Raw genomic sequence first — 25,461 nt, 5'->3', positions numbered from 1 at the left:
AACTGGACCATTCACAACCTCTGTGTCCTATTTGATGCTGAGCTGAGTTTCTGACCCCATGTCCAAGCCATTGCCAAGACCACTTACATCCATCGCTGTAACATTGCCCATCTTCATACTTGCCTCAGCTCATCTGCTGCTAAAACCCTCAACCACGCCTTTGTTACCTCGAAGCTTGACAATGCCAATGTTCTCCTGACCGGCTCCAACCTAACACCCTCCATAAACTTGACTTCATCTGAAACTTTGCTACCCCAACTCCTATCAAATCCTGCTCACCCATCACCCATTTGCTCATGGAGCTACATTGGCTCCCAATCCAGTAATACCTCACTGGAAATCTGAAACAAAAACAGAAAAAGCTAGAAAAACTCAGCAGGTCTAACAGCATCTGTGGAGAGAAAGATAGAGTTAACGTTTCGAGTCCGTATTAACTCTGTCTTTCTCTCCACGGGTGCTGTTAGACCTGCTGAGTTTTACCAGTATTTTCTGTTTTTGTTTCAAATTCCTCCTCATCTCTGCTTTAAATGGGTGACCCCTTACTCTGAGATTATATCCTCTGGTCCTAGACTCTCCCACAAGGGGAAACAACCTCTCAACATCTACCCTGTCAAGCCTCCTAAGAATCTTATATGTTTCAATAAGGTCACTTCTCATTCTTTTAAACTTCAATGAGTATAGGCCCAACCTACTCAACTTCTCTTCATAAGAAAATCCCTCCATCCCCAGGATCAACATAGTGATCCTTATCTGGACTGCCTCCAATGCCGGTATATCTTTCCTTAGATGAAGGGACCAAACTGTTTGCAGTATTCTAGGTGTGGTCTAACTAGTGCCTTGTATAGTTTTAGCAAGACTTCCCTATTCTTATACTCCATTCCCTTTGAAATAGAGGCCAACATTCCATTTGCCTGTCCTGTTACCTGTTGAACTTGTATGTTAGCTTTTTGAGATTCATGCACGAAGACTTCCAAATCCCTCTGTGCTGCAGCTTTCTGCAGTCTTTCTCCATTTAAATAATATTCAGCTCCTCTACTCTTCCTGCCAAAGTGCGTAACCTCACATTTTCCCACATTATATTCCACCTGCCACGTTTTTGCCCACTCACTTAACCTGTCTATATCCCTCTGTAGACTCTTTGTGTCATTCTCACTACTTGCCTTCCCGCCTATTTTTGTGTCATCTGCAAACTTGGCGATAGTACATTCACTTCCCTCATCCAAGACATTAATATATATTGTATTTTGCTTTTATCTTATACGAGGAGGAATTTCTTCTCTCAGAGGGTAGTCAATCTGTGGAACTCTTTACCTCAGAGGGCTGTAGAGGCTGGGTCGTTAAGTATATTCAAGGCTGAGCTAGACAGATTTTTAATCGGTAAGGGAATCAAGGGTTATGGGGAAAAGGCAGGAAAGTGGAGTTGAGGATTATCAGATCAGCCATGATCTCATTGAATGTCGGAGCAGACTCGATGGGTCAAATGGCCTACTTCTGCTCCTACGTCTTATGATCTTACGGTCTTATATTGACTCATTCTCACCTGTCTTAATCTATATTGTCCCATCCTCACCTGTTTCACTGTAAATTCTCACATTCTCATGTGTCTCGCTGTATATTGTCCCATTTTCACCTGTCTCACTCTATATTGTCCCATTCTCACCTGTCTCACTGTATATTTTCACCTGTCTCACTCTATATTGTCCCATTCTCACCTGTCTCACTGTATATTCTCACCTGTCTTACTGTATATTCTCACCTGTCTCACTGTATATTGTCACAGTCTTTCCAGTCTCACTCTGCGCTGTCACATTATGCACTGTCTCCCTGTATATTGTCACATTTTTAGCTGTCTCACTCTTTTTATCCCATCCTCACCTGCCTCACTGTGTTTATTACATTCTCACCCGTCTCACTGTATATTGTCACATTTTCTCCTCTCTCACTGTATATTGTCACATTTTCTCCTGTCTCACTGTATATTGTTACATCCTTAGCAGTCTTACTTTGTATTGTCCTATTTTCTGCTGTGTCACTGTAAATTGTCCCATTCTCACCTGTCTCACTGTATATTCTTACTTTTTCACCTGCCTCACTGTGTAGTGTCGTCACCTGTCTCACTCTATATTGTCCTATTCTCACCTGTCTCATTGTGTATTGTCATATTCTCACCTCTCACACTGTATATTCTCACACTCCCAACCATCTCATTGCATTTTGCCACATTCCCACCTGTATCACACTACATTGTCACAATCTTGCCTGTCTCACTATATTCTCACGTCCTCACCTGCCTCACTGTATATTGCCCATTTCTCACCTGTCACAGTTTATATTCAAACATTCTCACCTATTTCACTGTGCATTGTCACATTCCTACCTCTCTCGTTATATATTTTCACATTCTCACCTGCCTCACTGTATATTGTCCCATCCTCACCTGTCTCACTGTATATTCTCACATTCTTATCTCACACTGTATATTCTCACATTCTCACCTGTCTCACTGTATATTGTCCCATCCTCACCTGTCTCACTGTATATTCTCACATCCTTATCTCACGCAGTATATTCTCACATTCTCACCTGTCTTGCTGTATAATGTCACATTTCTATCTGTCTCACTCTATATTCTCACATTTTCACATGTCATATTTTCTATTCTCACTTGTCACACTGTATATTCTCACATTCTCACCTGCCTCACTCGATATTGTCACATTTTCAGCTGCCTCAACTCTATATTACCCCATCTACACCTGTCTCGCTGTTTGTTGTCTCATTCTCACTTCATACTGCATATTGTCACATCATCATTTGTCTCACTTAATATTGTCACGTCCTCACTTGTTTCACTGTCCGTTGTCCATTTCTCACCAGTCACACTGTATATTCTCACCTGCCTCACTGTATATTTTCACATTCTCACCAGTCTCACTGTATATTCTCACATTTTCACCAGTCTCATTGCATATCGTCTGGTCTTGACCTGTCCCGTTGTATATTGTCACATTTTCACCACTGTCACTGTGCATTGTTTCAACCTCACCTGTCTCAGTTTATATTGTCTGATCTTTCACGTGTATCACTGTATATTGCCACATTCTCACCTGTCTCACTGTATATAGTCACATTCCCATTTGACTCACTGTATATTGGCACAATCTCACTTCCATCACTGTACACTCTCACATTCTCACCTGTCTCACTATATATTGTCACAGTCTAAACTGTCTCACTGTATAATGTCCCATCCTCACCTGTCATAAGAACATAAGAAAAAGGAACAGGAGTAGACCATTCGGCCCCTCGAGCCTGCTCCGCCATTCAATAAGATCATGGCTGATCATCTTCTGTTTCGATTTCCACATTCGCATCTAACCCCGATAACCTTTGACTCCCTTGGTGAACAAGAATCTATCTCCATCTGCCTTAAAATATTCAATGGCCCCGCCTCCGCCACCTTCTGAGGCAGAGAGTTCCAAAGTCGCACAGCCCTCTGAGAAAAAAATTCTCCTTATCCCTGTTCTAAAAGGGCAACCCCTAATTTTAAAACAGTGCCCCCTAATTCTGGATTCGCCCACAAGGGTAAACATCCTTTCCACATCCACCTTGTCAATACCATTTAGGATCTTATATACTTCAATCAAATCACCCCTCACTCTTCTAAACTCCAGTGGAAACAAGTCCAGTATGTCCAAGCTATCCTCATAAGACAACCCACTCATTCCAGATATCAATCTAGTAAACCTCCTCTTAACCACCTCCAATGCATTTACATCCTTCCTTAAATAAGGAGACCAAAACTGCACATGGTATTCAAGGCACGGTCTCACCAATGCCCTCTATAACTGAGGCATAACATCCTTACTTTTGTATTCAATCCCCCTCGTAATAAAGGATAGCATTCCATTAACCTTCTTAATTACTTGCTGTACCTGCATACTAACTTTTTGTGACTCATGTACTAGAACACCTAGATCCCTCTGCACCTCAGAATTATGCAGCTGTTCTCCATTTAAGTAATACTCTGCTTTTTTGTTCTTCCTACCAAAGTGAACAGCTTCACATTTTCTCACATTAAACTCCATTTGCCAGATCTTTGCCCACTCACTCGACCTATCTATATCCATCTGCAACCTCCTCATGTCCTCTTCACAACATACTTTCCTACCTATCTTTGTATCATCTGCAAATTTAGCTACTATATCTTCACTCCCCTTATCTAAGTCATTGATGTAAATCGTAAAAGGTTGAGGCCCCAGTACAGACCCCTGTGGGACACCACTTGTCACATCCTGCCAATCAGAAAAAGACCCACTTATCCATACTCTCTGCTTTCTGCCAGCCAGCCAATCTTCTATCCATGCTAATATGTTACCCACTACACCCTGTGCTTTTATTTTCTGTAATAATCTTTGATATGGCACCTTATCAAATGCCTTCTGGAAATCCAAGTACAGTATGTCTACAGGCTCCCCTTGATCCACTGCGCATGTTACTCCTTCAAAAAACTCCAATAAATTGGTTAAATATGATTTTCCTTTCACAAAACCATGCTAACTCTTCCCAATTGCCTTGAGGTCTTCTAAGTGCCCAGCTATAACCTGCTTAATTGTCAATTCTAATAACTTCTCCACGAAACTATAGGTTAACTGGCCTATAGTTTCCTGTTTTCTGCCTCCCTCCCTTCTTGAATTTAGGGGTTATATTTGCTACCTTCCAATCTGATGGAACCTTTCCAGAATCTAGTGAATTTTGGAAAATTAACACCTGTGCTTCGGCTACCTCACTGGTCACCTCTTTTAAAGCCCTAGGATGTAGTCCATCGGGACCCGCAGACTTGCCAGCCTGCAGCTCCATCAATTTGCTCAGTACTGTTTCCCTAGTGATTTCAATTTCACCAAATTCCTTTCTCCCGTTCACCTCCTGATTTGCAGCTATTACTGGAATGTTTTTTGTTTCCTCTATAGTGAACACAGAAGCAAAATGTTTGTTAATTTCATCCGCCATTTCCTTATTATCTACTATTCACTCCCCACTGTCACTCTCTAGAGGACCAACACTCACTTTACCTACTCTTTTCCTTTTTAAGTACCTGTAGAAACTCTTGCTATCTGTTTTTACATTTCTAGCTAGCTTCCTCTCATACTCTAATTTCTTTCTTCTGATTAAGCTTTTAGTCATTCTCTGCCGTTCTTTATATTCTGTCCAATCATCTGTCCTGTCACTCACCTTTGCAGAGTTGTATGCTTTTTCCTTAAGTTTGCTGCTTTCCTTAACATCTCTAGTTAACCACAGATGGTGGGTCCTCCCCTTAGATTTTTTCTTTATAGTAGGAATGTACTTATTCTGAATACTTTGAAATATCCCCTTAAATGTCTGCCACTGCTTCTCTATTGATTTATCCTCTAGCCTAGTTTCCCAGTTCACTTCAGCTAGCTCAGCTTTCACCCCCACATAGTTGCCCTTATTTAAGTTTAAGATATGAGTCTTAGACCCACTCTTCTCCCTTTCAAACTGGATGTAAAATTCAATCATACTGTGGTCGCTGCTACTGGGGATGCCTTTACTCTGAGGTCATTAATTAATCTTGTCATGTTACACAATACCAAGCCTAATATAACCTGCTGTCTGGTTGGTTCCAGAACATGTTGCTCTAAGAAACTATCTCGAAAGCATTCTAAGAACTCCTCATCCAGGCTACTACTGCCAGTCTGATTTTTCCAGTTTATGTGTAGATTAAAACCACCCATTTGCTGTCCCTTTATCACAAGCGCACAATATTTTCTCTTGAATACTTTGCCCTACACTGTGGTTACTGTTAGGGGGCCTGCAGACCACTCCCACTAATGACTTTTTACCCCTACTATTCCTCATCTCCACCCAAAGCGATTCTACATCCTGATCTCCTGAACCAAGGTCATCTCTAACTATTACACCAATGCCCTTCTTGATTAACAATGCTAACCCTTCACCTTTACCTAGCTTCCTATTCTTCTTGAATGTCATGTACCCTTCAATATTAAGGACCCAATCTTTGTCATCCTGCAGCCATGTCTCTGTAATTGCTATCAGATCATATTTATTTACTTCAATGTGGGTCATCAATTCATTTAGTTTGTTATGACTGCGATGTGCATTCAGATAGAGAGTCTTCAGTTCTGTCTTTTTGTTACCTTTGTAACATCTAGTCTTGACTGTTGATGTATTCTTAGGATTTTTCTCTCTGTCCCTTCCTGCCATTCTCTGACTCTCATTTCTCATATTACTATTTTGCTCTCCTGTCTTGACTCTACACCTTGAATTGCTACCTCTACCCAAGTTTGATCCCTCACCCCTCTTGTTTAGTTTTAAGCCCTCTCTACTTCCCTAGTTATGTGATTTGCAAGGACACTCATCCCAGCACGGTTCAGGTGTAAACCATCCCAACGGTACAGCCCCCACTTTCCCCAGTACTGATGCCAGTGCCCCACAAACCTGAACCCACTTCTCCCACACTAGTCTTTGAACCACGCATTTGTCTCTCGAATCTTATTGACCTATGCCAATTTGCATGTGGCTCAAGCGGTAGTAGGGGACAATATAGTGAGGGGGATTGAAACTATTCTCTGCAGCAAAGAGCAAGAGTCCAGACGGCAGTGTTGCTTGCCTGGTGCCAGGGTTCAGGACATCTGCTCAGGCCTGGAGAGGAACTTGCAGTGGGAGGGGAGGATCCAGTTGTTGTGGTCCATGGTAATAATCCAGAGATTATTACCTTTGAGGTTCTGCTTCTTAATTTGGTACCTAGCACCTCATACTGACTTTGCAGAACCTCTTTCCTAGTTCTACCTATGTCATTGGTACCTACATGGACCATGACAACTGGATCCTCCTCCTCCCACTGCAAGTTCCTCTCCAGCCCTGAGCAGATGTCCTGAGCCCTGGCATTGGGCAGACAACACAGCTGTCTGGACTCTCACTCTTTGCTGCAGTGAACAGTGTCAATCCCCCTCACTATACTATACCCTACTACCACTACATTCCTTTTTGCTCCCCTGGTATATTGTCACATTCTAAACTGTCTCACTATATATTGCCCATGCTCACCTGTCTCACTTTATATTGTCACATTTTCACCTGTCCCAATGTACATTCGCACATTCTTACCTGTCTCATGGTATATTGTCACATTGTCATCTGTTTCACTGTATATTGTCACATTCTTATCTTCTCACTGTATATTGTCATATTCTCACCTGTCTAACAGCACTTTGTTCCATTCTCACCTATCTCATTGTGTATTGTCACATTCTCACTATATAATATCCAATTCTCACCTGTCTTACTCTATATTGTCCCATCCCCACCTGTCGCATTGTAAATTCTCACATTCTCACGTGTCTCGCTGTATATTGTCCCATTCTCACCTGTCTCACTGTACATTCTCACCTGTCTCACTGTATATTCTCACCTGTCTCACTATATCGTTACAGCCTTTCCAGTCTTGTTCTGCATTGTATATTCTCACCTGTCTCACTGATATATTCTCATCTGTCTCACATTATATTCACACATTCTCACCTGTCTCACTGCATACTGTCTCATTCTCACCTGTCTTACTCTATATTGTCCCATCCCCACTTGTTTCACTGTATATTCTCACCTGTCTCACTATATCATTACAGCCTTTCCAGTCTCACTATGCATTGTCACATTTTGCTCTGTTTCACTGTATATTGTTACAGTCTTACCTCTCCTATTGCATATTCTCACATTCTCATCAGTCTCCCTGTATACTGTCACATTTTAGCTGTCTCACTCTATATTATCCCATCTTCACCTGCCTCACTGTACATTGTTACATTCTCTCCTATTTCACTCTATATGGTCACATTCTCACCTGTCTCACTGTATATTGTCACATTCTCACCTGTCTCACTGTACATTGTCACATTATCACCTGTCTCACCCTGATAATTATCACTCTATATTTCACATAATCACTTGTCTCACTGTACATAGCCACATTCTCACCTGTTTTACTGTATATTATCCCAATCTCACCTATCTCACAGTTAAGTGTCCCATCCTCACCTGTCATGCTTTATATTCTCATCTTGTCACCTGTCTCACTCTATATGGTCACACTCTTAGCAATCTCACTCTATATTGTCACATTCTCCCCTGCCTCACTCTATACTGTCCCAATATTTCCTGTCTCACTGTATATTGTCACATTTTCTCCTGTCTCACTGTATATTGTCCCATTCTCACCTGTCTCACTGTATATTGTCCCATTCTCACCTGTCTCATAGTGTATTGTCACATTCTCACCTCTCACACTCTATATTCTCACTTTCACACCTGCCTTGATGTATATTCTCACACTCCCACCCATCTCACTGCATTTTGCCACATTCCCGCCTGTATCACACTATACTGTTACATTCTTGCCTGTCTCACTCCATATTCTCACCTCCTCACTGTATATTGCCCATTTCTCGCCAGTCACAGTTTATATTCAAACATTCTCACCTGTCTGACTGTGCATTGTCACGTTCCTACCTCTCTCGCTGTATATTTTCACATTCTCACCTGTTTCGCTGTATATTCTGACATTCCCACCAGACTCACTGCATATTGGCACATTCGCACCTGTCTTACTGTATATTTTCCATTCTCACTGTATATTCTTACATTCTTACCTCACATTCTATATTCTCACCTGTCACAATGTCTATTCTCACCTGTCTCGCTGTATATTGTCACATTCTCACCTGTCTCGCTGTATATTCTCACATTCTCACCTGTCTTGCTGTATATTGTCACATTTCTATCTGTCTCACTCGATATTGTCACATTTTCAGCTGCCTCAACTCTATATCACCCTATCCACAACTACCTCGCTGTTTGTTGTCTCATTCTCACTTCATATGCATATTGTCACATCATCATTTGTCTCACTTTATATTGTCACGTCCTCACTTGTTTCATTGTACGTTGTCCGTTTCTCACCAGTCACACTGTATATTCTCACCTGCCTCACTGTATATTCTCACATTCTCGCCAGTCTCATTGTATATTCTCACCTGTCTCACTTATATTCTCGCTTTCTTACCTGTCTCACCGTATATTCGCACATTTTCAACGATCTCACTGCATATTGTCTGGTTCCTCGCCTGTCCCACTGGTATATTCTCACCGGTCTCACTCTATACTGTCACATTCTCACCTGCCTTTGTCCCATCGTCACCTATCTCACTGTATATCGCCACATTCTTACCTGTCCCACTGTGTATTGTCCCATCTTCACCTGTCTCGCTGTATATTATCACAATCTTACCTGTCTCACTCTATATTGTCCCAACCTCACCTGCCTCACTGTTTATTGCCAGCTCGTCCAACTGTCTCACTCCACACTCTCACCTTTCTCTGCACCTCTTACACACTCGTTCTCAGGCTTCTCCGCCTACCTGTGCACGGACTGTGTCTTCTGGCCAAATTGCTGTCGATCCCCAAGTGCAGGAGTGCACAGAACAGCAGGAGAGCAGACATTAGGGCTCCTCAGTCACATGCATGAAACAGCAGCCCTCCTCGTCGCCCCGCACCATCCGATCATCGCCGTGGGTGATCCGTTCCGAGAGCTGCCCCTGGTCACCTTCATCACAGGGCTAGCTGCCTGTGAGTGTCGCCCGCTCTGGGTGGTCCGGCCGGGTGTGGTTGGAGCTGCGGAGGTGTCGGGTAGACCTCTCCAACATACCCAAAGGACATCTCTGTCCCCACTTCGGTGGCTGGTGGAAGAGCAGGTCAGCTGCAATGAAGGAGTGGGGGAGAGGCACCTATTTGGTCCACCTGATGAAATGCCCTTAGATGCCCTGTTTGGAAGTTCCTAATACCCCCCCCTCCCCTCCCCTCCCCAGCCAGCCCAGGAGCAGGGTTGTGGCTTCCAGTCTGTCTGCTGTCTCTAGCTGCTTCCCTTTAAGACGGGAGTCCCAAAAGGCGGACTGGGATTCCGCATCGCCTGCCTTTCATTCATGACATCAGGTTGTGTGGAATTACCTTCCAGTCAAATCAGCTCCCTGCCAGGCCCTTTAAACACACCGGTGACACCTGAGCTCTCACGGCCACTGTTGCAGAGATCTCTCCCCCCACCACCCCCACCAAGCTTTCATCCATTGCCAAGCCTCAGACTAGAAAGGCAGAGGAATTCCCCTCTCGCAGCGCAGTGTGGAACTCTGCCTGTCCTCCCCCCACCCCCCCCAGCCTCCAACTGAGCACATTCATCCCCCCCTCACCTTGACAACATTTCACTCGGCTCGCCTTTGGCGACGAGAGGCGCTGTCGGAGTGTGTGTAGACCCCCTCAGCCTGAAGGAGCTGTCAAAATTCAGGGGGCCAGCCGTTCCTAAGTTGGCCACATTCAGGGCGCAGAGGGAAAAGTGCTGTGGGCTTGTGTGAGCTCCCGAGTCATCGCTTGGCACCGGTTTCTAACCCTTGTAAACTTTCTAAACTAGTTCCCTTTACAATGGGGGAGGCGGTGGCATAGTAGGATTGTCAGTGGACTGATATTCTAGGACCCAGGGTAATGCTCTGGGGAGTTGGGTTCAAATTCCACCCCTAGTACCGTGGTGAAATTTGAAAATATATCTGCTGGTTCACTAACATGTTGTTGAACAAAAGGGCAATGAATAACATAAATTGTGGCATATTTCAGGAGAGGGTGCATATCACTAGAATCACCCAGCCATTCGAAAAGAGCTTGTGTATCCAATCAGTGCTGCCCTCTTGACTTTCCCCATAGCCCTGCACCAATTTCCTTTTCAAATATTTATCCAGTTCCCCATTGAGAGTTACTCTTCAATCTGCTCCCAGACCACAACTTACTGTGTTAAAGAAAATTCCCCTCACCCACCCAACTCCCACCCAACCCAAGGACTGTTTTGTCAATTATCTTAAATTTTACATACCACTGCAGCTCATTAAAAAGGGAGAGGGGTAGATGTAGCTTCCCATAGTTCTACCAAAATAAAGACTTGCATTTATATAGGAACATAGGATGGAGGAGGAGCAGGAGTAGGCCATTCAGCCCTTTGAGCCCACTCCACCATTCAATAAGATCATGGCTGATCTGGTTGTGGTCTCAACTCCACTTTCCTGCCTGCCCCCCCCATAACCCTTCTCTCCCTTGTCTATCAAAAATCTGTCTAACTCTGCATTGAATAAATTAAAAGACCTAGCCTCTCCTTTTTGGAGAGGAGAATACCACAGACTAACAACCCTTTGAGAGCGAAAAAATTTCCTCATCTCAGCCTTAAATAGTAAACCGTGTACCCTGGTTCATGTTTCCCACAAGTGGAAACATCCTTCTGGTATCCCTCTATCAAATGCATTCAGATCTGGAGATGATGGTATAATGGTAATGTCACTAGACTGGAAACCTAAGGGGTATGGGTTCAAACCTCACCACAACAGCTGGTGGAACCTAAATTCCATTAGTTAAAATCTGGAATTAAAAAGCTAGTCTTATGACCATGAAGCTATTATCAAGTTTTGTAAAAACTCATCTGGCTTACTAATGTCCTTTAGGGAAGGAAATCTGCCGTCCTTACTTGGTCTGGCCTACATGCAACTCCAGACCCACAGCAATGTGGTTGACTCTTAACTGCCATATGGCCTAGCAAGCCACTCAATTCAAGGGCAATTAGGGATGGGCAACAAATGCTGACCTTGCCAGTGATGCCCACATGCCATGAAAGAATTTTAAAAAAAAAAACCACTCATTCTTCTAAACTCCAATGGGTATAAGTTCAACATTCTTCATAAAATAAGCCCTTCATCCCAGAAATGAACGAGTAAACCTTCTCCGAACGCCTAACACCCTCCATGACTGTGGGATGTTGCAAAGTGCTATACAGCCTATTATGATGCAACCGATGGTAAGGGCTGAGTTGTTCAAATCCCAGAGGAAAACTTGAAACAACTGTCATAACCCATTTTTGCAATTTGTATGTTTCAAAAAGCAGGCTTTGAATTCAGCAGTAATAAGACTACCAAGTCTCAAGGGTTTTTTTCATAAAACTAAATTAAACATTTATTAATACAAGAAAAATTGTAAGGATATACATATGTCCACAAAATTACTACTACAATAACTACAAAAATCCCCTTATTAATCTGACTCTCAGTTACACCCCTGTTAAGGCAACAGTAAAACTTATAGATTTAAACAGGTCCTTGGAAAAGCACATTTGACCTTACGAATTCAAAATGAGGTTCCTTGCAGACACAGTTGCCGGCATACAGGCTGATTAGATCTTAAATGCCTCTGTCTTACACACACAAACTCCTACAGTTTATACCTAGCTTTTCCTTTGAATGTAAATTTCCCATTGTATTATTAGGGTTTTAACATCACATCTTCTAACAACAACATTTTCATCCCACTAATTTTATTAGTAATATGAACACATTGCTTGGCGTCTCCTAGCTAGGTGCAAGATTTTACTCCCTCTCTTGGATGCTTTATTCAACAAATGCAAATGTACACTTTACCTTCTAACTTCCTTACATTTAACTAATTATCATTTCAGACCTACTTCTTTCTATACATCAAAGCACCCAGACTAGCTGGTTTTAATCCAATTAAGACTCACACACATACACACAGACACCACTAAATTCTACTTTGAAAAATAATTTCCAATAACATTGTAGACATTAATCTCTTCATGATACAGCCATCAAAGTACTTTTGAAATGTAGTCACTGTTGTAATGTAAGAAGAGTTCCACACAGCAAGCTCCCACAAACAGCAATGTGATAATGACCAGATAATCTGTTTTAGTGATGTTGGTTGAGGGATAAATATTGCCTAGGACACCAGGAAGGACTCCCTTGCTCTTCTTCATAGTAGTGCCATGGGATATTTTATATCCACTTGAGAGGGCAGGTGAGGGCTAGGGTTGCCAACTGTGATTTAAAATATTCCTGGAGGTATCATCACATGACTTGCCCCCACACTCAGGCCACTAGTCAGCCAATACATCCATCCTTGTGACGTACTGCCTTCCTACACCAATTGGAAAGCAAATAGACTCATTACCCAATTGGATGATGTTTGACTGTCAGCCAAACAACTTATTGTTTCCCATTTTCATTTTATATCAGGAGAAAAGAAATGTTCAAAGAAGATAATGAAAAAACAATCCTTTTTTAATGTCCCTATGATATTTCTCCAGGGTTGCACACAGCAGTATCCTGGAGATTGATCTTCAATTCCTGGAGACTCCATGCCAATCCTAGGGGCCTTGGTTTAATGTCTCATGCAAAAGATGGCACCTCCAACAGTGCAACACTCCCTCAGTACTGCACTGGATTGTCAATCTAGATTTTCCATTAAGAAGGGTGTGCCTGGGTACGGTTACCAGTGTGGATACTATGGTTAATTAAGTAGGGGAGGGGGGGAGGTGAATGGTTACCAGCAATAATAACTTGTATTTATATATAGCCTTTAACATAGTAAAACATTCTGAGGCACAGTGTGTTTATGGTTCATTAAGATGGAGGGTGGTGGTGTATCTGGTATACAATGTTTCATTAGGAAGGGACTTGCCTTGGGTCTAAGAGAGCATTAGGTGGACAGTAGGTGGATTGGATTAGGTGGGAAATCTCCCAGTGTGGCTTCATGAGTATCTGGATCTGCTCGATTGCCTCGTGGAACTGGGGAAGGATTGGTCAGAAGATTTGGATATAGCGCCTCTTTCACCTCCCCCCATCACAGTTTTTGCCAATAGAATACACTGACTGTCCTCAGGCATGGCTGTGGTGACACCATTTTGGCCACATTCACTAATTCTATTAGAAAATGTCTTGTGTACAACACAGATGTTTGCTTAAAATTCAGAACAGAATTCTCTTTTTCACCAGATTTTGGAATTCTGGAATGAATGTATCTGACATAGAACATTAAGGCAGATTCTAGGGCCTGGATTTTCATGTCCCTACCCGTGTTGGAACAGAGGCGGTGGAGGGGGCGGATTTAAAAATGGTGGGTGGGACCCAATTCTGGGATTCCCCATTCCCATCATCTGGGATTTTAATGGCCCCAGGATAAGGTTACAGGTAGCGAGCCTACACACAGAAATCACACCTCTGTCTACACCAGTAAACTCCATGGCTTACATTGATATAAGAGCTGAACCCACACCACCTCACACCCGCCCCCTGGGAAGAACATATGGTGGGCATAGTCCTTTTTAAAGGCAACAGGTCTGCTGAGCTGGGAAGTTTCCTAACTCAACCTTCTTGCCTCCTCCATGAAAATCTGGCCCCAGGTTTTTAATTGAGCAACCTCAAGTGGCACTTTGACTTCATCAGGATGATGGTTGAGCACGTCGATGTTCCAGAACCATTGCTGCTCTTCATTTAGATCATGATGAGATACTGCTTGCCCTTTGCCATTACCTGCCCTACTGCAGCTGGGTTTGCCTTCCTTTGCTGGCCTGGAGATTCCTCGAGCCGACCACAGTGACAGCCCCCTTCTCCAGGGTGCTGCAGCCTGGCGCTTTGACCAGCACCAACCAAACATTTTAACAGGTAACCAACGAGCACTTACCTAGGACATAAAGCACATACAACCATTCAAAAACACTCACACTGAGATTATATGGCCAACGATGGTGCCCATTACTCATTTTTGTATACGAATCAAAAATGCAACTAAACACATCTGGACTCTCAATTAGTCACATGTGGCTAGTGGCTAATATAAGGGCATCATCGGCCTCAATGTTCCCATTTCGAAGGTGTTGTCCATAAGGCTAGTAGTAGACAGGACAAGCATAGCTGGGGCCCACAGCCTATTCTCAGGCCTAATCACTGAAACTTTCAATTCATTCCGCATGCAAAGTGGGTGATATTTAATTGGTCACTCATTATATGCCCCACCTGTTCTACCCCCTACCCATTCTACCGCCCATTCAACCTCCAACTGTTCCACCATTTGTCCACACTGTGTCCATCTGTCCTACAACCCTCCACACATCCTACCCCCTACCCATCCTAAATCCCCACCCATACTACCCCACACATCCTACCCCCCTCACCTATTCAACCTCCACTTGTCCTATCCACACTCACTCCATCCCTGCCCATTCTAACCCCCACCAATACGATCTCATTCATTTTAACCCAAACCCATTCTAACCGCTGCCCATTCTAACCCCACTGTCCAACCTACTGCCCATCCATTATATTCCCCCCCACCCCCCACTCCACCCGCCGACCCCCATTTTCTCCCTCAGCGGACTCAATGGCCAATGTTCAATATCATCTTTCCACCTAGTATGTTTGTGTTCTGGATGATATCCCTGGGGTTGGATTTCTGTGTGACTTCTCCCAAACGGCCTTTCTCTGCCATTTCTGCAGATCGGCTGCTACATGATGAGCAGGAAGAAACCACACAAAAAAATTCAACCCCAAAGTCCTTTAATAAAGCTGAACATTCTTGAAAACTATCTGCAGTGATTTTCATGCACTGGCTGATGACCACAGTTAGAGACCAGGGAATCTATCCACAGTAAAACCTTGGAGCAACGCACTGTCCAGAGGAACACCAGTCTTTCCCCTCTCCTACACCCCCTATCACCCTCCTCTTTCAGGTACCATGCCCGAAGAGGGTGTTGATGACCATGGACTTCTATTGGATTGGTCCATGATGATGCTTGGCAAAGTACTGCAGTGGTTTGCCATTGCCTTCTGCGGTATGGCTGACCAGGAAACTCCCCCACACGTACCACCTGCCATCAGATGCATTGCAAGGATTGAGAGGCTGATAGTCAACCTGTTGAGCCACATTGTGAACAACACCTTCCAAGGCCATCCAGTCCTGAACATAAGAGCATAAGAACTAGGAGCAGGAGTAGGCAATTCAGCCCCTCGAGCCTGCGGAGGACACGGACACAGGGCTTTTGACCCAGAGGTAGGGACACCACCACTACACCACAAGAACTTCACCACCCCCACATAATAAACATCACGTTTGGGAAAACTAGTTGCTGCCACCCAGTGGACTTTTTCCCCCCCAAGTTTATTTTTAGTCACATATATGGGTTACTTTCCATGATCTCAGGACCATTGTAAAGTGTTTTACAGCCGATGGAGTAATTGGAAGAAGTGTAGTAGAGTGTTATGTGGTAGAAAAGTATCACTGAAACTGAAAGGAAGAATCTGCAGGACCATTAAGAGACCAGCCCTGTTACATAAGAGCAGAAACTTGGGGCACATTAGGAAGAGAGGAACAACAACTGGATTCCAATGAGATGCAGCTGCTGAGATGGATGTGTGGAGGGACAAGGAAGGACAAGAGCAGGAAGCCGCACACCAGGAGCTGAGTGAAGATTGTGGGAGCATTGGCGAAAGAAGCGGAGAAGAGAGTGAAATGGCATGGCCGTCTCATGCGGAGAGAGAGAGGGAATGTGGTGAGGTGAGTGATAGAGGTGTGACTGCCAGGAAGAAGGAGAAGAGGAAGGCCCAAGACCAGATGGAAAGATGCGGTGGTGAGAGACTTAAACACAGTGGGATTGGAAGAGGAATGGGTGACTGACAGGAGGAAATGGAGAAGGGTGATCAACCAGCATTGTGGCGACCCCAAGTAAAATGGGAAAAGCCCAAAGAAGAATATTTTTAGTCACATTTATTTTTTCAGTATATAATGTTCAGAGGAAACTTCCATAGTGAAGGCAGCCATCTTTCAGCAATGTGTTACAAGTTGAATCCATACCCTGTTGGCAGCCACATTTGAGAGGGATGTGAGTCCGAATTAAACCAGTGCTACTGTGTAACCTGTCGACCCCTTGAGCTCAGATCAACACTTAGAAGTGTAGCATTGAACGGAAAAGATAAGCTTGCATTTCTATAGCACTTTTCACATCTTCAAGAACAGTATAAAGTGCTTTACAACCAATTGAAGTACTTTGGAAGTGTAGTTACTGTTGTAATGTGGGAATTACAGAACCCACATACAGCAATAATGACAAAATAATCTGTTTTGTTGGTTGGGGGGTAAATATTGGTCAGGACTTCAGGACAAATTCCCCTTCTCTGCTACAAAATAGTGCTGTGGGATCTTTTACATTCACCTGAGAGGGAGGATGAGACCTCTAGTTTGATGTTTCATCCAAAAGACAGCACCTCTGACTGTGCAGCACTCCCTTAGTACTGGCGCTGGAGCTTCAGCCCAGATTTTGTGCTCAAGTATCTGTAGGTAGAGCTGAACCCATGACCCTCTGACTTGGAGGTGAGACAGCTACCGATAAGCCTTACACCTAAGAAAGCAAAGTTTAAATTTGATGCCTTGCAAGGACTTGTCCACCCACCCCTACTGGGTAACAGTGTTCCTCGCCATTTTGGAACCCAAGCTATTTCATTGAAATCAAATACAAATAAAAAAAGGGGTTGATTTTTGCAATGGGTGGGCAATTTGCTCCCGGCAATTTACTTCTGGTGGCAAAGTTGAAAAAACGCTCTCAACTGTATAAAAACAAGAGAATGTACCAGGTTATTATACCTCTTGTTAGCAGGTCCAGTGAGAAAAGAAAAACAACTCTAATGAAATGGAGTTGGAAATACTGCAAATGTACAGCAGATACCAGGAAAGAAATATGGTTTACGTTTTGCATGTGTATTTATCAGTAAGTATTTCAGCGTGGATCCAAACTAGCCAAAAAACGGCATCCAAAACATTAAGCTGTCAGTTTCTTTCCAGATGTGGGAATGTCATGAAAATACAATAATTTTCATCATATTATTGTGATTCATTGTAAAGGTAGATTAATAGTGGGGTTTGGATTAGTTTCTCTGTGTGGGTGTGTGTGGGGGGGATTTAATTGAATTGCAGGCAGCTGGTCTGGAGCTTCTGAGTTACCAAAAGGGAAGCGAGATTTGAAATACTAAATACTTGAACATGGCTGAAGTTTTAGAATGTGAGGTGTGAGGAACATTTGTATTTTTAGATAAATTAGGTTAGTTTGAATTTCAAAGAGATGGTAAGATGTTACACCTAGCCATAAGAAGCTAAGCCCAACAGTGTGTTTATTTTTCCCAAAGGTTACTGATAATATGAGTACTATGGAAGATTTATATTATGAGAGAAGTAAAATTACAAAGACATATTGAAACAATGGAATTTACATTAAAAAGGGAGAAACATGTATAAAGGAGAGGAGTTTATGTGTAAGGAGAAGGCATTCTAAGATCTAACAAGTGTGAAAAGCTTGCAGCCTCTATGCATCAAGTTCCAGCCTACAGGAAACTAAGAAAACTCACTGTGAATACCCCTGTCCAGGGTATTGTGTGCTTTGCCTGGGTCTGTTGAAATTTATTTGTTTTTACTGTTGCCTTAACGGAGGTGTAACTGGGAGTCAGATTAATTAGGGGATTCAGGTGTTATTATAGTAGTAATTTGTGGACCTATGTATGTGCTTAAAATCTTTTCTTCTATTAACAAATGTTTCATTTAGTTTTGTAAAACAAAATCCTCTAAGACTCGGTGGAGTTATTACTACTGAATTCAAGGCACGCATCTCAAAATAAAATACAAATTGCAAAACAGTTGTGGCAGCTGTTTCAAGTTTCCCTCTGGGATTTGAGCAGCTCAGTATTTACCATCCACTGTGCCATGACAGGGAAAGCTTGCTGTTTGTATCCAGAATTTTCCATCTTGATTTCCGATTTGCAATTTCTTGTTAGCAACCTCTGTTGGAAGTTATATGGGTTATCGCTTTCCCACACCCACCATCACACATAGCAATACTGTGATGTAGGAACATCCTTGATAAAACAGCAGACCCTTTAAAGGTGGTCTTTAGCAAACACACGTCACAGTGAAACCGAAGATCTGCCATCTGGCAGGTAGGGGATAAAACCATTAACGTTCCCAGGGATGGTTTTGGATGGTTCCAGACCTAATGGGGGTCACAATTTGAGACAGGCATGACCAACAAAATTCATGTAGAACAGGAGGCCCATGGACTTGACAAGGATGAACTTCAAGGTAACCCACTACACAGTGAAGGAACAAAGACAACCCATTTGGGGCAGATGTTTCCCATTGAATATAATGCCAAGGTCTGATTGCATGAAGCAGGATGCTGGTATCACTTACCAACTTTATTATTGTACAAGGGGTTTCTCCCAACATACCTTCCAGTGACATTGTTCACTGATTTACCCTAACTTTCCAAAGCCACATATACTAAAAATAGAAATCCCAGTATCTGTTACATGTAGGCTGTCAGGTTGTATTGATGTTATGAATTTTTTTGCTTTGTTGTTTGCTGTTCTTTATTTGCATGAGATCCCAAACGGTTTCTTTATACATGTGTTTTCAATTTTGTTACAAATAAGCAGCAACAGCCATTGCCTCTGTTCTGTGAAAGACCTAATCACCTCAAAACCCTTTTCTACTTCTTTGCTGATGGAAGGATGAAAGTGAATTTGTAGATCATTCACGTTCAAGGAAATCCCTTCCCTCACAAGTCTGGTTTGGAACTCAAGGACGCATCCAGCTCTTGCATAGAGAGAGAGCATGCTGATGGTTTGAGTGTGGAACAATGGGAAGCAAAGGCAGAGCCACAAATGTTGCTTGGGCTTTTGAGTCCAACTGCATGGCCTCCATTCATGATAAGACGATGAAGCAGCCTGTCACACATTTCATAGAATTACATAGACATTACAGAAACAAGTCATTCGACCCAACTGGTCTGTGCTGGTGTGTATGCTCCACACAATCCTCCTCCCACCCCTCCTCCCACCTTGCCAGCATATTCCTTTTTTCCCCCTTGGTATTTTTCTAGCTTCCCCTTAATTCCCCTATTTGCCTCAGCTATTCCGTGTGGTAGTGAGTTCCGCATTCGCACCACTCTCTGGGTAAAGAGGTTTCTCCGGAATGTCTTATTGGATTTATTAGTGACTATAAAATATTTATGACCCCTAGATTTGGTCTTCCCAAACATGTAAGCATCTTCTCTACATCTACCCTATTAAATCCCTTCATAATTTTAAAATTTCTATTTGGTTACCCCTTAGCCTTCTCCTTTCTAGAGAAAAGAACCCCAGCCTGTTCAATCTTTCCTGATACCTATAATCTCTCTGTTCTGGTATCATCCTTGTAAATCTTGCTTGCACCTTCTGCAGTGCCTCTATATCTTTTTTGTAAGATGGAGACCAGTACTCTAAATGTGATCTAATCAAGGTTCTATATAGCCATGGAATTAAAAAGCCAGAATCAGTTATAGCAAGTAGGAAGCTGCTGGGTTGTTATAGAAACCCACCCGGTTCATAAATGTCCTTTAGAGAAGAAAATCTGCCGTCCTTACCTGGGCCTGGCCTACATGTGACTCCAGCCCCACACCAACATGGTTGACTCTTAGCTGCCCTTCGACATGGCCTTGGAAACCCCTCAGCTGAATGAGAAATCGCTACAATGCAGTGGGTCAAGAAGAACGCTAACCCACCACCTTCCCAAGGACAACCACCGATGGACAATAAATGAAAACCTCGCCCATGATGTCCGCATCCTGAGAGTGAATAATGTTTATGGGAGCTTACTGTGCACAATTGGTTGTTGTGTTTCCTCCACTACAACAGTGATTACACTTTCAAAAACACTTTATTCTATCTACAACGTCACCAGCTAGCCACAGGTATATTGAACTGTTTAAACATGACCTATTTTTAAAAAAAGATAAAAGACACTGATCAAAAATGGCTGCCATGAGTCATCTGATGTCTGATACTAAAAGTTGATCACCTCTCTGGAAAGTTTCTATGTGAATTGCACTGCAGATCCAGTGCATGAAATTTCACACTTGGGGGTGTCAAAGTTCACTTCAAACAGGGACTGTCTCAAAAGGAAGGCATTAAAAATGCAAAGTGCTGGACTTTAGTCGACTGTAATTCTATCAAGAAAATGGGAACTGCTATCCAGCCAGATACTCATCAGGCATTTAAAAGCCCCTGTGGAGGATGAAATAACTCCATCTTCTATTGATTTATATCTTGAAATGCATCATAGGTTTCAGAGTTGAAAAGATCAAAACATGAGAAAATTTGATCTGCATCAACGACTGCAAGACATGCTAATCGAATTCCTTTCTGAGAATATACAGACAGGAGTTTTGAAAACTGGCCCTTCTAAGCAGAATCAAGAAGGAGGAAAAAGAAATGTGACAGTCATGTAAAACACTGCTGGAAGAGAGCAGTAATGATCTCTCTCTCTCTGTCTTTTCAAAGCTAAAAGAGTGTCTTCAACAAAGTTCAGACCTGAACCAAGTCAACTCCAGAGTTCTACAGGAAACCAATTAACTTTAAACAACTACAACGTTCAACAATCTATGCCGCAAAGACAAGCAAAGGACTTTATTGAATATTCTTTCAACTTTTTATTGGACTCTAACTTTCCTACTTCTGAGATCAGTGCGTGTGGGCCATGGCATCTTTATTATTTTTTTCTCGGGTGTAATAACTAATAAACTCACTCTTTCTGACCAAAGAAAATCTGGTTTGATTGGCTCCTTATTAACAAATAAATACATTTGGATTGGAAAAGGCGTTTACGGGGAAAAGGAATTTTTAGAACCCTTGTTGCGATCAACCGGGTGAGCTGAATAGAGGGGTGCCAGCTCACTCCTCCTCACCCAGTGCTAACAAAATCACTTTGAGATGTCCCGAGGTCATGAAAGGCGCTATATAAATACAAATCGCTCTTTCAGTTGCCTTCAACAGACGGATACTGACAATGGGAGCACACCCCTCGTCCCTGACGTTCTTCACCTTTATGAATGCAAACTTCACCTAGAAGAATGAAGTCTCTGAGTTTAAAGGCAGTATTCCGATGGTTAACCCAGGAGAGCTATGTTGCGAATGCCTGTGTGTGTGGTCAGGACAATAGCACTTCCATGGAACAAGAAACCATTGAAGCACATCGAATGTTAAAAATGTTTTTTTTTTAAATTGAGTGGGCGCGGATGAAAGGCTGTGGGTGAGGGTAATGGAGTCAGGGACAGAAGCAGTTGGATGGAAGTCAATATTAAACAGAGCTTCACAGCAGCTGACAGCCAGCCCCAGAGACACGATGAGTCAGCAAAAACTTCAGCGTGACTCAGGCATAGCCCTTTTCACATCTTCAGTAAACACCTGACACCTGACTGACATCAAACTCTGAATGAATCCAGGCACAGAGAGCACCTTGCCTCAAATGGGCGTGGTCCCTGGTTTCCAACCCAGAGAGCCACAAGCTCCTGTTGTCAGATTGCCCTGGGCACAGGCAGAGTTAAACCAAAACTGAATTGCATCAGACTATGAAAGAAAAAATCTTCGGGTAAAACATTTATAAATACGAACAGAAACACTTTATGTCCCGCCCAACAGTTTAGTTGATACTTAGCCAACTGGGCAAACCTAATCAGAATGACCAGTGGTCATAAAGAAGAAAGACTTTCATTTGTATAGTGTCTTCCATACCCACAGTCCCTCCCAAAATTCTTTACAGCCAATGAAGTGTAGTCACTGTTATAATGTGGGAGATACGGCTAACAGATTGTGCACAGCAAGATCCCACAAACGTCAAAATGAAAATGACTACATAGTCTGTTTTAGTGATGTTAATTGAGGGGATAAATATTGGCCAGGACTACCGGGGAGACAGGCGCTGCTCTTCTTCGAAATGGTGCCATGGGGTCTTTTACGTCCAGCTGAGAGTGTAGATGTGTTCTGCTGTCATAAGAGGGAGGGCGAATATTAATGGGAGGGAAAGAGCAATTAGACAGCCAGGTATTTTGCCTGTGTTAATAAACTCGTGAAAATTGTGGATGAATTACTGCAGTGACTCTCCTGGTTCCCTGCCATAAATCAGACAGTAGGTTTATCGACAGCCTTGGGAAGATGGCATGGGCGGTGTTTGCGTTGTTTATCTGGGGTTTCTATAGCTCTTCCAGGGAGGCAGCGGTGTAGTGGTATTGTCACTGGACTGGTATTCCAGAGACCCAGGGTAATGCTCTGGGGACCCGGGTTTGAATCTCACCATGGCAAATGGTAGAATTTGTATTCAATAAAAATCTGGAATTCAAAGTCTAACGATGACCATGAAACCATTGTCGCTTGTTGTAAAAAACCCATCTGGTTCACTAATGTCCTTTAGGGAAGGAAATCTGCCGTCCTTACCTGGCCTGGCCTACACATGATTCCAAACCCACAGCAATGTGGTTGACTCTTAAACGCCCTCTGAAATGGCCTAGCAAGCCACTCAGTTGTATCAAGCCAATAAAAAGGAATGAAACTGGACGGATTGCCCAGCATTGACGCTAGGCACAGGATACGACAACGGCAAACTCAGCCCTGTCAGCCCTACAGAGTCCTCCTTACTAACATCTGGGGGCTAGTGCCAAAATTGGGAGAGCTGTCCCACAGACTAGTCAAGCAACAGCCTGACATAGTCATCCTCACAGAATCATACCTTACAGACAATGTCCCAGACACCACCCTCATGTGTATGTGTACATCCTGTCCCACCGGCAGGACAGACCCAGTAGAGGTCGTGGCACAGCAGTATACAGTCAGGAGGGAGTTGCCCTGCAAGTCCTCAACATTGACTCTGGACCCTATGAAGTCTCATGGTATCAGGTCAAACATGGGTAAGGAAACCTCCTGCTGATTACCACATACCGCCCTCCCTCAGCTGACGAATCAGTGCTCCTCGATGTTAAACACCACTTGGAGGAAGCACTGAGGGTGACAAGGGCACAGAATGTACTCTGGGTGGGGGACTTTAATGTTCATCACCAAGAGTGGCTTGGTAGCACCACTGCTGACCGAGTCCTAAATGACAAAACTGCTAGACTGGGTCTGTGGCAGGTGGTGAAGGAACCAACAAGAGGGAAAAGCATACTTGATTTCATCCTCACTAACCTGCCTGCTGCAGATGCATCTGTCCATGACAGTATCGGTAGGAGTGACCACCGCACAGTTGTGGAGACGAAGTCCGCCTTCACATTGAGGATACCCTCCATCGTGTTGTGTGGCACTACCACCGTGCTAAATGGGATAGATTTCAAACAGATCTAGCAACTCAAAACTGGGCAAACATGAGGTGCTGTGGCCATCAGCAGCAGCAGAATTGTACTTGAACACAATCTGTAACCTCATGCCCCCCAGTCTACCATTACCGCCAAGCCAGGGGATCAACCCTAGTTGAATGACGAGTGCAGGAGGGCATGCCAGGAGCAGCATCAGGCGTACCTAAGAATAAGGTGCCAACCTGGTGAAGCTACAGCACAGGATTACCTGCTTGCCAAACAACATAAGCAGCAAATGATAGACAGAACTAAGCAAACCTACAACCAATGGATCAGATCTCAGTTCTGCAGTCCTGCCACATCCAGTCGTGAATGGTGGTAGACAATTAAACAGCTCACTGGAGGAGGAGGCTGTACAAGTAGCCCCATCCTTAATGATGGGGGAGCCCAGCACATAAGTGCAAAAGATAAGGCTGAAGCATTTGCTACAATCTTTAACCAGCGGTGCCGAGTGGATGATGCATCTCGGCCTCCTCTGGAGGTCCCCAGCATCACAGATGCCAGTCTTCAGCCAATTTGATTCGCTCCACATGACATCAAGAAACGGCTGAAGGAACTGGATACTCCAAAGGCTATGGGCCCTGACAACATTCTGGCAATTGTATTGAAGACTTGTGCTCCAGAACTTGCTGCACCCCTAGCCAAGCTGTTTCAATACAGCTACAACACTGGTATCTACCCGTCAATGTGGAAAATTGCCCAGGCATGTCCTGTACCCAAAAAACAGCGCAAATCCATCCCGGCCCCATCAGTGTACTCTTGGTCATCAGTAAAGTGTTGGAAGGGGTCATCGACAGTGCTATCAAGCTGCATTTGTTTAGCAATAACCTGCTCACTGATGCTGAGTTTGAGTTCTGCCAGGGTCACTCAGCTCAATGACCTCGTTACAGCCTTAATCCAAACATGGACAAAAGAGCTGAACTCCACAGGTGAGGTAAGAGTGACTGCCCTTGACATCAAGGCAGCATTTGATCGAGTGTGGAATCAAGGAGCCCTAGCAAAAGTGGAGTCAATGGGAATTGGGGGGAAAAACTCTCTGCCGTTTGGAGTCATACTTAGCACAAAGGAGGATGGTTGTGGTGGTTGGAGGTCAATCATCTCAGTTCCAGGATATTACTGCAGGAGTTCCCCAGGGTAGTGTCCTGGGCCCAACCATCTTCAACTGCTTCATCAATGCCTTCCTCCCATCATAAGATCAGAAGTGGGGATGTTCGTTGATGATTGCACAAAGTTCAGCACCATTCGTGACTCCTCAGATACTGAAGCAGTCCATGTCCAAATGCAGCAAGACCTGGACAATATTCAGGTTTGTGCTGACAAGTGGCAAATAACATTCATGCCACACAAGTGTC

At 43.5% G+C, this 25,461-nt stretch overlaps 1 protein-coding gene across 1 annotated transcript in view; it reads right to left on the bottom strand.

Moving 5' to 3' along the window:
• Window positions 1-9,856, bottom strand: part of LOC144686247 (thrombospondin-type laminin G domain and EAR repeat-containing protein-like) — an 80,832-nt gene extending 70,976 nt beyond the window's left edge. Inside the window, exon 1 of the mRNA XM_078551341.1 lies at window positions 9,453-9,856. Within this exon, the coding sequence (XP_078407467.1) occupies window positions 9,453-9,534 (82 nt within the window). The 5' untranslated portion in view covers window positions 9,535-9,856. The remainder of the gene's footprint in view (window positions 1-9,452) is intronic.
• Between the last annotated feature and the right edge of the window lie 15,605 nt (window positions 9,857-25,461).

This window comes from Cetorhinus maximus, chromosome 11 (assembly GCF_964194155.1).
Source record: "Cetorhinus maximus chromosome 11, sCetMax3.hap1.1, whole genome shotgun sequence".
Classification (NCBI taxonomy): Eukaryota; Metazoa; Chordata; class Chondrichthyes; order Lamniformes; family Cetorhinidae; genus Cetorhinus; species Cetorhinus maximus.
The sequence above is the reverse complement of the archived record's forward strand: the minus strand, read 5'-3'. Positions and strand labels throughout refer to the sequence as shown.